The sequence below is a fragment of the Scyliorhinus canicula genome, chromosome 18, assembly GCF_902713615.1.
Source record: "Scyliorhinus canicula chromosome 18, sScyCan1.1, whole genome shotgun sequence".
NCBI lineage: Eukaryota > Metazoa > Chordata > Chondrichthyes > Carcharhiniformes > Scyliorhinidae > Scyliorhinus > Scyliorhinus canicula.
This window is the reverse complement of record NC_052163.1, coordinates 69,248,410-69,261,029: the sequence shown is the minus strand read 5'-3', so window position 1 is coordinate 69,261,029 and position 12,620 is coordinate 69,248,410. Positions and strand designations below refer to the sequence as shown.

The following is a 12,620-nucleotide window of genomic DNA, read 5'->3' as shown; positions in this document are numbered from 1 at the left end:
AGGGTCTCTGGAGTGGGGCTTCAGTTTAACATCTCCTCCGAAAAATGGCACCTCTGACAGTGTATCACTCCCTCAGCACTGCATTGGAGTGTCAGGAGTTTCTGGATCTTGTCAAAGAACCCACAAGCTTCTGGCTCAAAGGTGAGTGCACTACCACTGAGCTGACATCTGGGTAGGTGGCGACACGATGAGGCTTGAGCATTGTGAGAATTGAATAAGGATGGTAAAATCCTTTAATTACAACATTAACACGGGATCAGTCGACCATCTAAATTCCCCAAATTTCTTTGCCTGAGAATCATGAAATTTGAAGCATCTTACCGTAATGTTGTCAAACGATGACTTGCTCGTGATGTCATAGAGCAGCAGCAATGCTGTGAGGAGAAAGAGAGAGTTTAAATTCCAAACATTCGTCATGTCTGGAGGCTAAACATCTTGCAGCAGCACGTAACAGTCAAACATTCCCATCCCCCGCCTCCCCCAGGGCCACTAACTGTGTTGAAGCAAAATTATAATAATATAATAATAATAATCTTATAATAGTCTTTATTGTTACAAATAGGCTTACTTTAGCACAGCAGTGAAGTTACTGTGAAAAGTCCCTATCGCCACATTCCAGCACCTGTTCGGATACACAGAGGGAGAATTGAGAATGTCCAAATTACCCAACAGCACGTCTTTGAGGACTTGTGGGAAGAAACCGGAGCACCCGAAGGAAAATGGAGACACTTCAAAGGGGGCTGTGGGGGGATGGGTGAGGTGTTGCTGGGGAGACCATTGGTCGGGGAAGGGTGGTGAAAAGTGGGATGGTGTTGAGGTGTTGACTGGGGTGGAGAGAGGTACTGCTGACACTGCTCAATGGGTCTGCTAACTCTCTTAAACAAACACAAACACACTTGTGTGGCCCTATCTCTATCTAGGGACCAAGTTATGGAAAATTAGATTAGAATAGTTAGGTACTTGATGGTTGACGTGAACGTGATGTGCTGAAGGGTCTCTTTCGGTGCTGTAAAAACTCTATGACCCACCTCCCCTGATAGACTCATTCGGAAGCCCCTATTCCAAAAGTCCTCTCACCACTCAATCAACAGACCCTCTTAACCCCCACCCTGAGGCCTGCTGGACCCCACCACTCTTCATGTACCTACCAGATAGCCCCAGTTTCCCTCCAAGGTCTGCTGGAGCAACCCCCTCCCCCACCCACGGCCTGCCAGACCCTACCCTATAGGCCCCGGTCCACTGAACCCCACAAAGCACAACACAGGCCTGAGAGGCTGAATGCTGCCGTCAGTTCGCAGTTCCTAGCAGTAAATACTCACTTCTACTCCCTCGCACAGCTGACTCCCTCCCCGCAACCACTCACATGCAGAGCAATTTTAGAGCAGAGATGGTCAGTGTTAATCATTCCTCGTTCCCTTTGTAGCTGTGGGCTCTGGGCTGCAAAGTGTGCACATATACAGGCACCAAAGAAACTCGGGAAGAATGCCTGGAAGAATCTGGGACAAATGGTGTCCCAGGCAACCAATATCCGGATATGGGCTTGCAAATTCCAAGACAATCCCATAAAATACAGAACTGTTGGTTATCTTGGTTTTCCCAGATCAGCTGGCAATATCAAGCTGGAATGCTCTCATACCGACACTGGTTCTCAGTCCAGCAACACCTCAAACATAACATTTAAGGTCAGAGGGGAGAAATACAAAAGAGACCAGAGGGAAAAAATTTTCAAACGGAGGGTGGTGAGCATCTGGAATGGGCTGCCAGAGACAGAAGTAGAGGCGGGTACAATTTTGTCTTTTAAAAAACAGTTAGACAATTACATGCGCAGGGTGGGTATAGAGGGATATGGGCCAAATGCAGGCAAGTGGGACTAGCTTAGTGATAGAAATTAGGCGGCTTGGACAAGCTGGGCCGAAGGGCCTGTTTCCATGCTGTAAACATCTATGACTCATCTCTGTTTTCAAATCCCTCCATGGTCTTGCCCCTCCCTATCTCTGTAATCACCTCCAGCCCCACACCCTTCAGACATTCAATGTTTCTTTGATTCTGGGTATTTGCATATCTCCAATTTTATGTTCTCCATCATTGGTGGCCAGGCCCTAAGCTATGGAATACCCTCCAGCTATCTCTTGATCTTTCTACCTCGCTTTCCACCTGAAAGACACTCTTTAAAATGTACCTAATTGACCCAGATTCTGGTCAATTGTCCGAATATCTCCTTATGTGGCTCTTTATCAAATTCTGTCTGATAATAAATCCCGTGAAGCGCCTTAGGGCTTAGGGTAAATATATGGAACGTGCTGCCGGGGAGGTGGTGGGAGCAGATACGATAATGGCATATAGAACATAGAACATACAGTGCAGAAGGAGGCCATTCGGCCCATCGAGTCTGCACCAACCCACTTAAGCTCTCACTTCCACCCTATCCCTGAAACCCAATAACACCTCCTAACCTTTTTGAACACTAAGGGCAATTTATCATGGCCAATATACCTAACCTGTACTTCTTTGGACTGTGGGAGGAAACCGGAGCACCCGGAGGAAACCCACGCAGACACGGGGAGAATGTGCAGACTCTGCAGAGACAGTGACCCAGCGGGGAATCGAACCTGGGACCCTGGCGCTGTGAAGCCACAGTGCTATCCACTTGTGCTACCGTGCTGTCCTAAGGTGGCATTTAAGGGGCGTCTAGAGAAATATATAAATCGGGTGAGAATGGAAGGATACGGACTCCGTAAGTACATATGGTTTTAGTTTAGACAGGTACAGGCTTGGAGGGCCAAAGGGCCTGTTCCTGTGCTGTATTGTTCTTTGTTTTTTGTTCTTTGTTCCACACAGACAGTTACTCTAAGTCGGAATTGAACCTGAGTCCCTGTCACTGTGAGGCGGCAGTGCTAACCACTGTGCCACCATGCCGCCCATCATGCTGCATTTAAATTTTTGCTGTTGAACTAATACAAGGAAAAGTTAATGAGCTCTTGCTCACTCGTCGATTGGCCTTGTCCTGGTTTGTTACTGCACTGCGCAACTGCTTTCCTCCATCTCCTCAACCCATATTCCCAGAGTGTAAATTGCTTCACTTGTGAAATTAATAGGAGTCCTAGGGACCGAGCCTTGCTCAGAACCAGCAGTAAAAATGAGAGTCTGGGACCTGAACCCAGCTTACTGATCAAAACTTCATTCCCACCTATTATAGCCCTACCTTGTGCATCTCTGTAGTAGGCGTGAGTGACACTGCGGAACCTCTCCTGCCCGGCTGTGTCCCAAATCTGGAGACAGAAACAAAGCAGAGTCATGAACCTTGTTATTTAATTTACTTCAAATTAAATGCAATACAAGAACAATAATGAACAGCTGCATAATATGAGGTGAGTGCACACTCAGGAGTTACTGGGAATTAATCGGGAGGCAGCGAGGTATGCATGACAAAGCTGAGGAACTGGAGAATGTGTCACTTCGTGTGACCCCATGTACCCTCCCACCCACCTGGATAATATTGCTACTTATTCACAGACTAAATCTTGTTGGATTTCTTTGGACTCCTTAACAAAAGAACTTCTTTATTCATATCATCATATCCCCTTTCCTTTGGAAAATTATTTACATACATTAAATTATTTTTTTTTACATTTCACCATGATATGCATAGCTTTTTACATGTTCAGAATTTTTTACAGTCTGTCACAAATTAAGTCTACCTGGCTTGTGCCTTATCTTTGTAGATCTTCGCAGTGTCTGTTGAACTTGTAAAGGTTCTACATGTTCTTTCGTGTTTGTTGCTTGAGTTTGATGTTCTTCATGTATTGATGTATCATCCTCCTGTTGTATTTGTTCAGTATGTTCTTCAGATGTTTTAGGACTGTTGCATGCTTCTTCTGGTGGTTGCATCATAATGATTTGAGGCGTTTTGTAGATTTATCGGCATATCACTTTGTGGATTTGGCTTGAAATCTCTCTCTTGCCTCCTTTTTTGACAGAGTGGTTGCCTTTCTGCTTCTGGATGAGCAGATTCACACAACGCTTGGAACTGAAGCAGTTCGCACTGTGTGCCATTTGTTTGCTTCCTGCACTGTGTACAGACGTTCACTCTCCTGCACTGTGTGCAGTTTGTTTGCTTCCTGCACTGTGTACAGACGTTCACTCTCCTGCACCGTGTGCAGTTTGTTTGCTCCCAACACTGTGTACAGATGTTCACTCTCCTGCACCGTGTGCAGTTTGTTTGCTTCCTGCACTGTGTACAGACATTCACTCTCCTGCACTGTGTGCAGTTTGTTTGCTTCCTGCACTGTGTACAGACATTCACTCTCCTGCACTGTGTGCGGTTTGTTTGCTTCTCGCACTGTGTACAGACGTTCACTCTCCTGCACTGTGTGCAGTTTGTTTGATTCCTGCACTGTGTACAGACATTCACTCTCCTGCACTGTGTGCAGTTTGTTTGCTCCCAACACTGTGTACAGATGTTCACTCTCCTGCACTGTGTGCAGTTTGTTTGCTTCCTGCACTGTGTACAGACGTTCACTCTCCTGCACTGTGTGCAGTTTGTTTGCTCCCAACACTGTGTACAGATGTTCACTCTCCTGCACTGTGTGCAATTTGTTTGCTTCCTGCACTGTGTACAGATGTTCACTCTCCTGCACCGTGTGCAGTTTGTTTGCTCCCAACACTGTACAGATGTTCACTCTCCTGCACTGTGTGCAGTTTGTTTGCTTCTCGCACTGTGTACAGACGTTCACTCTCCTGCACTGTGTGCAGTTTGTTTGCTTCCTGCACTGTGTACAGACGTTCACTCCCCTGCACCGTGTGCAGTTTGTTTGCTCCCAACACTGTGTACAGATGTTCACTCTCCTGCACCGTGTGCAGTTTGTTTGCTCCCAACACTGTGTACAGATGTTCACTCTCCTGCATTGTGTGTAGTTTGTTTGCTTCCTGCACTGTGTACAGACGTTCACTCTCCTGCACTGTGTGCAGTTTGTTTGATTCCCGCATTGTGTACAGACGTTCACTCTCCTGCATTGTGTGTAGTTTGTTTGCTTTCCGCACTGTGTACAGATGTTTACTTACAGCACCGTGTACAGTTTGTTTGCTTCTCGCACTATGTACAGACGCTCACTCTCCTGCATTGTGTGTAGTTTGTTTGCTTTCTGCACTGTGTACAGATGTTTACTTACAGCACCGTGTACAGTTTGTTTGCTTCTCGCACTGTGTACAGATGCTCACTCTCCTGCATCGTGTGCAGTTTGTTTGATTCCCGCACTATGTACAGACGCTCACTCTCCTGCAATGTGTGTAGTTTATTTGCTTCTCGCACTGTGTACAGACGCTCACTCTCCTGCATTGTGTGTAGTTTATTTGCTTCTCGCACTGTGTACAGACGCTCACTCTCCTGCACTGTGTGCAGTTTGTTTGCTTTCCGCACTGTGTACAGATGTTTACTTACAGCACCGTGTACAGTTTGTTTGCTTCTCGCACTGTGTACAGACGCTCACTCTCCTGCATCGTGTGCAGTTTGTTTGATTCCCGCACTATGTACAGACGCTCACTCTCCTGCAATGTGTGTAGTTTATTTGCTTCTCGCACTGTGTACAGACGCTCACTCTCCTGCATTGTGTGTAGTTTATTTGCTTCTCGCACTGTGTACAGACGCTCACTCTCCTGCACTGTGTGCAGTTTGTTTGCTTTCCGCACTGTGTACAGATGTTTACTTACAGCACCGTGTACAGTTTGTTTGCTTCTCGCACTGTGTACAGACGCTCACTCTCCTGCATCGTGTGCAGTTTGTTTGATTCCCGCACTATGTACAGACGCTCACTCTCCTGCACTGTGTGCAGTTTGTTTGCTTCACTGAAGGTAATCAGCTATTTTCTGATCGGTAAAAAGGCTATTTTAATGTAAAGACCATAAGACCATAAGACATAGGAGTGGAAGTAAGGCCATTCGGCCCATCGAGTCCACTCCGCCATTCAATCATGGCTGATGGGCATTTCAACTCCACCTACCAGCATTCTCCCCGTAGCCCTTAATTCCTCGCGACATCAAGAATTTATCTATCTCTGACTTGAAGCCATTTAGCGTCCCGGCCTCCACTGCACTCTGCGGCAATGAATTCCACAGGCCCACCACTCTCTGGCTGAAGAAATGTCTCCGCATTTCTGTTCTGAATTTACCCCCTCTAATTCTAAGGCTGTGCCCACGGGTCCTCGTCTCCTCGCCTAACGGAAACAGTTTCTTTGCGTCCACCCTTTCTAACCATGTATTATCTTGTAAGTTTCTATTAGATCTCCCCTTAACCTTCTAAACTCCAATGAATACAATCCCAGGATCCTCAGCCGTTCATCATATGTTAGACCCGCCATTCCAGGGATCATCCGTGTGAATCTCCGCTGGACACGCTCCAGTGCCAGTATGTCCTTCCTGAGATGTGGGGCCCAAAACTGGACACAGTACTCCAAATGGGGCCTAACAAGAGCCTTAAAAAGGCTCAGTAGTACATTGCTGCTTTTATATTCCAACCCTCTTGAGATAAATGACAACATTGCATTTGCTTTCTTAATCACAGATTCAACCTGCATGTTTACCTTTAGGGAATCCTCGACTAGCACTCCCAGATCCCTTTGTACTTTGGCATTATGAATTTTCTCACCGTTTAGAAAGTAGTCTATGCTTGGATTCTTTTTTCCAAAGTGCAAGACCTCACATTTTCTCACGTTGAATTGCATCAGCCATTTCCTGCACCACTCTCCCAAACTGTCTAGATCCTTCTGCAGCCTCCCCACTTCCTCAGCACTACCTGCCTGACCATCTAACTTCGTATCATCGGCAAACTTCGCTAGAATGCCCCCAGTCCCTTCATCCAGATCATTAATATATATGGTGAACAGCTGTGGCCCCAACACTGAACCCTGTGGGACACCGCTGGTCACCGGCTGCCATTCCGAAAAAGAACCTTTTATCCCAACTCTCTGCCTTCTGTCAGACAGCCAATCCTCAACCCATGCCAGTAGCTCACCTCGAACACCATGGGCCCTCACCTTACTCAGCAGCCTCCTGTGTGGCACCTTATCAAAGGCCTTTTGGAAATCCAGATAGACCACATCCACTGGGTTTCCCTGGTCTAACCTACTTGTCACCTCCTCAAAGAATTCTAACAGGTTCGTCAGGCACGACCTCCCCTTACTAAATCCATGTTGACTTGTTCTAATCCGACCCTGCTCTTCCAAGAATTTAGAAATCTCATCCTTAACGATCGATTCTAGAATTTTACCAACAACCGAGGTTAGGCTAATTGGCCTATAATTTTCCATCTTTTGTCTTGATCCTTTCTTGAACAAGGGGGTTACAACAGCGATCTTCCAATCGTCCGGGACTTTCCCTGACTCCAGTGATTTTTGAAAGATCTCAACCAACGCTTCCGCTATTTCTTCAGCCACCTCTCTCAGAACTCTAGGGTGTAGCCCATCGGGGCCAGGAGATTTGTCAATTTTAAGACCTTTTAGCTTTTTTAGCACCATCTCTTTTGTAATGGCAACCATACTCAACTCAGCCCCCTGACCCTCTATAATTTTTGGGATATTACTCATGTCTTCCACTGTGAAGACAGACGCAAAGTACTTATTAAGTTCTCCAGCCATTTCCTCGTCTCCCATCACTAGCCTTCCGGAATCAGTTTGAATTGGCCCAATGTCTACTTTGGCCTGTCGTTTGTTTCTTATGTATTGAACAAAACTTTTACTATCATTTCTTATATTACTGGCTAGCCTGCCTTCATATTTGATCCTCTCCTTCCTTATTTGTCTCTTTATTAACCTCTGTTTGTTTTTGTAGCCTTCCCAATCTTCTGATTTCCCAGTGTTTTTGGCCACTTTATAGGATCTCTCTTTTTCTTTGATACATTTCCTGACCTCCTTTGTCAGCCATGGCTGTCTAATCCCTCCCCGGATAATCTTTCTTTTCTTGGGGATGAACCTCTGTACAGTGTCCTCAATTATGCATACAAACTCCTGCCATTTTTGCTCTGCTGTCTTCCCCACTAGGGTCTGCTTCCAGTCGATTTTCGCCAGTTCCTCTCTCATGCCCTCGCAATTACCTTTATTTAACTGTAACACCATTACATCCGATTTTGCCTTCTCTCTTTCAAACTGCAGACTGAACTCAACCATATTATGATCGCTGCTTCCTAAGTGTTCCCTTACTTTAAGATCTTTTATAAAGTCTGGTTCATTACATAGCACTAGGTCCAGAATAGCCTGCTCCCTTGTGGGCTCCATGACAAGCTGTTCCAAAAAGCCATCTTGTAAGCATTCCATGAATTCCTTTTCTTTGGATCCACTGGCTACGTTATTTACCCAATCCACCTGCATATTGAAGTCCCCCATGATCACCGTGACCTTGCCTTTCTGACATGCCTTTTCTATTTCCCGGTACATGTTGCGCCCCTGGTCCTGACCACTGTTAGGAGGTCTGTACATAACTCCCATTATGGTTTTTTTGCCTTTGTGGTTCCTCAATTCTACCCACACAGACTCCATATTAAAGCCCAGTTTTAATACCCATTTTAAAATAAGGATTTCAGCACTCATAACCTTAGGTCATGACTAAACACAAAACTTCAACAGAAGAACAAAAGCCTGATGCAACCACAAACTAATTGGAGATTAAAACAACATTTTGCTGACAAAATGAACAAACTATTGTTCTAATGAACAGTTTTTAAGGTTTGTTTCATATTAAGATATGAGCGGTACCAGTAATCAAGATCAAGGTCGAAATAAGCACCATAGCAATATGAAGGCACCATTGTCCAGAATATGGATAAAGAAAAGTCAGCAGAAAACCAGTAAAAACCAGTCTTGATAATAGCACAAAATTGCATTCCATAGCATGCACAAATATTCAAACATGAAACATTCAGAACTTATGTTGCACAATAAGGATTGACAGTTAACCATCAAATCAAATGTATTTGATTCTCACCCAAACCGATTAGGATGACATAGAGGTGTAGACAGATGACTTCAGACTGATAAAATTATCTTTAAACATGAGGGTCCGCACAGCCGGGATCACTCTATACTTTGATCTAGCTATTCGCTATCTTTATTTTCATATTTTCACTTTTCCACTCTAACTCTTGAATTTCATGCAAGCTGTTTTGCCGTAAGCAAGAAACCATTTCTGTATTATTTTGAAAATTAAGTTGTTTATAAGTTACTTCTCTTTAAGTTCTTTTGCTAGCCGGACTTTATTGAGAATAGATTTAATCAAGCAGAGGCAATAAAATATTCTTATTTGCATCCGAGAAGTTTAACTCAAATTTCTACTGAGTTTTAGTGTTGCGAGACTTCACTAGATCTGCATGGTAGATCTCTACATTCACGCACTGTGTACAGACGTTCACTCTCCTGGACCATGTGCCTTTTGTTTGCTTCCCGCACCTCCCGTGAGCAGAGAGGAGCGGAGCTGAGTGGGACACTGCTACAGGGAGGGAATAAAGGCAGCACCAAGTTCAGTGCTGAGCAGGGACAGCCAGACCTGTGTGGGTCACTGCTACAGGGAGAGAATAAAGGCAGCGCCAGGCTTGGCACTGAGCAGAGAGGACGTGGACCTGCGTGGGTCACTGCTACAGGGAGAGAATAAAGGCAGCGCCAGGCTTGGCACTGAGCAGAGAGGACGTGGACCTGCGAGGGACACTGCTACAGGGCAAGACTGCAGATCAAAGATGTGCAGGTTAGGTGGATTGGCCATGATAAATTGCCCTTAGTGTCCAAAATTGCCCTTAGTGTTGGGTGGGGTTACTGGGTTATGGGGAAAGGGTGGAGGTGTTGACCTTGGGTAGGGTGCTCTTTCCAGAAGCCGGTGCAGACTCGATGGGCCGAATGACCTCCTTCTGCACTGTAAATTCTATGATAATCTATGATAAGACTGCCGTTTGTCCGTTTGAAAATTTAAAAAAACGGTAAAGTGGCGTCACAGGAGACTGTGACCTAATTGGCTGAAAGGCAGACTGGGCGAAATTTTAAAATCTATGGAGTTACGAATTTAAATACTTGTTTTTTTATTTGAATGAATTACTATTTTTTTGTTTTTTAATTTGACTTAGATTACTATTTTTAAATTGATTTGAATTATTATTTTTTGTTTTTTAATTTGACTTAAAATGATTTAAATAACTATTTTAATTTCAATTAAATAACTATTATAATTTCAATTAAATAACTATTAAAAAAAATAAATAAATTTAGAGTACCCAATTCATTTTTTCCAATTAAGGGGCAATTTAGCGTGGCCAATCCACCTACCCTGCACATATTTGGGTTGTGGGGGCGAAACCCACGCAAACACGGGGAGAATGTGCAAACTCCATATGGACAGTGACCCAGGGCCGGGATCGAACCTGGGACCTCGGCGCCGTGAGGCAGCAGTGCTAACCACTGCGCCACCGTGCTGCCCCATTAAATAACTATTTTAAATTTTTTGCCAGAGCAAGAGGGATAAATGCTCAGTTTTTTTTTTAAAAAAAAGCTAATTAAATAGTGTACGTGAGATTGGATATAATCTGCCACAAAAACATCTTTCTAAAGTTTAATACCAAAGGTTTAATTTAAAGGAATAAATCATGGCAGGACAGCTCCAAAGCGTGGTCTGCTCCTCTTGCTCCATGTGGCAGGCTGGGGACAGTTCCAGTCCCAGGGTCAGCATGTGTGCAGAAGGTGTCTCCAGTTACAGCTCCTGGAAGCTCGAGTTTCAGAGCTGGAGCGGCAGCTGGGGACACTGTGGAGCATCTGCGAGTCAGAGAGTATCATGGATAGCACGTATAGAGAGGTGGTCTCACCTCAGACTCAGACTCGGCAGGCAGGAAGGGAATGGGTGACCACCAGACAGCAAGAGAGCGAGGCAGGTAGTGCAGGAATCTCCTGTGGCCATTCCCCTGCAGAACAGATATACCGCTTTGGATACTGTTGAGGGCAGTGGCCTCTCGGGAAAACAGCAACAGCCAAACTTGTGGCACCACGGTTGGTTCTGCTGCAGAGGGGAGGGGTAATAAGTGTGACAGCGCAATAGTTATAGGGGATTCAATTGTAAAGGGAATAGACAGGCGTTTCTGTGGCCACAAACGAGACTCCAGGATGGTATTTTGCCTCCCTTGTGCTGGGGTCAAGGCTGTCAGGGCATTCTGGAGGGGGAGGGTAAACAGCCAGTGGTCATGGTACACATCGGTACAAACGACATAGGTGAAAAAAAGGATGAGGTCCTAAAGGCAGAATACAGGGAGCCAGGAAGGAAGTTAAGAAATCGGACCTCAAAGGTAGTGATCTCAGGATTACTATCAGTGCCACGTGCCAGTCAGAGTAGGAATTACAGGATATATAGCATGAATACGTGGCTGAAGAGATGGTGTCAAGGGGAGGATTTCAGATTCCTGGGGCATTGGGACGGATTCTGGGGGAGGTGAGACCTGTACAAATTAGATGGGTTATATCTGGGCACGACTGGAACTGATGTCCTCGGGGGACTATTTGCCCGAGTAGTTGGGGAGGGTTTAAACTAATATGCCAGGGGGATGGGAAGCTATACAAGGAGTCAGAGAAAGAGGGAGCAAGGACAAAAGCAAAAGGTAGAAAGGTTAATGAAAAAAGTGATAGGTGGAGAGACCAAGGACAAAATTCAAACAGGGCAGTAGAGAAAAATATTGGGAGCAAGAAAAACATTGTGAAAAAGACAAACCAAAAGGCTCATTGCTTTAATGCACAGAGCATTTGCAATGAAGTGGATGAACTAATCGCGCAGATAGATATAAATGGGTATGATATAATTGGGATTACGGAGACATGGCTGCAGGGTGACCAGGGATGGGAACTGAATGTCCCAGGGTTTTCAGTATTTAGGAAGGACAGGCATAAAATAAAAGGTGGCACTGCTGGTTAAAGAGGAAATTAACACAAAAGTGAGAAAGGATATTAGCTCTGACAATGTGGAATCTGTATGGATAGAGTTGAGATTTACCAAGGGACAAAAAACATTAATGGGTGTCATATATAGATCCCCAAATTGCAGGGGTGAGGTTGGGAATGACATTAAACACAAAATTAGAGATGCATGTAACAGGGAATATCGGTGATCATGGGTGATTTTAATCTTCACATAAGAACATAAGAACATAAGAACTAGGAGCAGGAGTAGGCCATCTGGCCCCTCGAGCCTGCTCCGCCATTCAATTAGATCATGGCTGATCTTTTGTGGACTCAGCTCCACTTTCTGGCCCGAACACCATAACCCTTAATCCCTTTATTCTTCAAAAAACTATCTATCTTTACCTTAAAAACATGTAATGAAGGAGCCTCAACTGCTTCACTGGGCAAGGAATTCCATAGATTCACAACCCTTTGGGTGAAGAAGTTCCTCCTAAACTCAGTCCTAAATCTACTTCCCCTTATTTTGAGGCTATGCCCCCTAGTTCTGCTGTCACCCGCCAGTGGAAACAACCTGCCCGCATCTATCCTATCTATTCCCTTCATAATTTTAAATGTTTCTATAAGATCCACCCTCATCCTTCTAAATTCCAACGAGTACAGTCCCAGTCTACTCAACCTCTCCTCATAATCCAACCCCTTCAGCTCTGGGAT

The 12,620-nt window shown here is 45.0% G+C and overlaps 1 protein-coding gene across 4 annotated transcripts in view; it reads right to left on the bottom strand.

Annotated features, from left to right (window-relative positions):
• The window catches only part of LOC119953246 (ras-related protein Rab-37-like), a 506,036-nt gene that overhangs the window by 75,693 nt on the left and 417,723 nt on the right, over positions 1-12,620 (bottom strand). For all 4 annotated transcript variants that reach the window (XM_038777293.1, XM_038777289.1, XM_038777292.1 and 1 more), the window contains 2 exons: positions 3,203-3,269; positions 322-374 (listed from right to left, as the gene is read on the bottom strand). In XM_038777293.1, the coding sequence (XP_038633221.1) occupies positions 322-374; positions 3,203-3,269 (120 nt within the window). The remainder of the gene's footprint in view (positions 1-321; positions 375-3,202; positions 3,270-12,620) is intronic.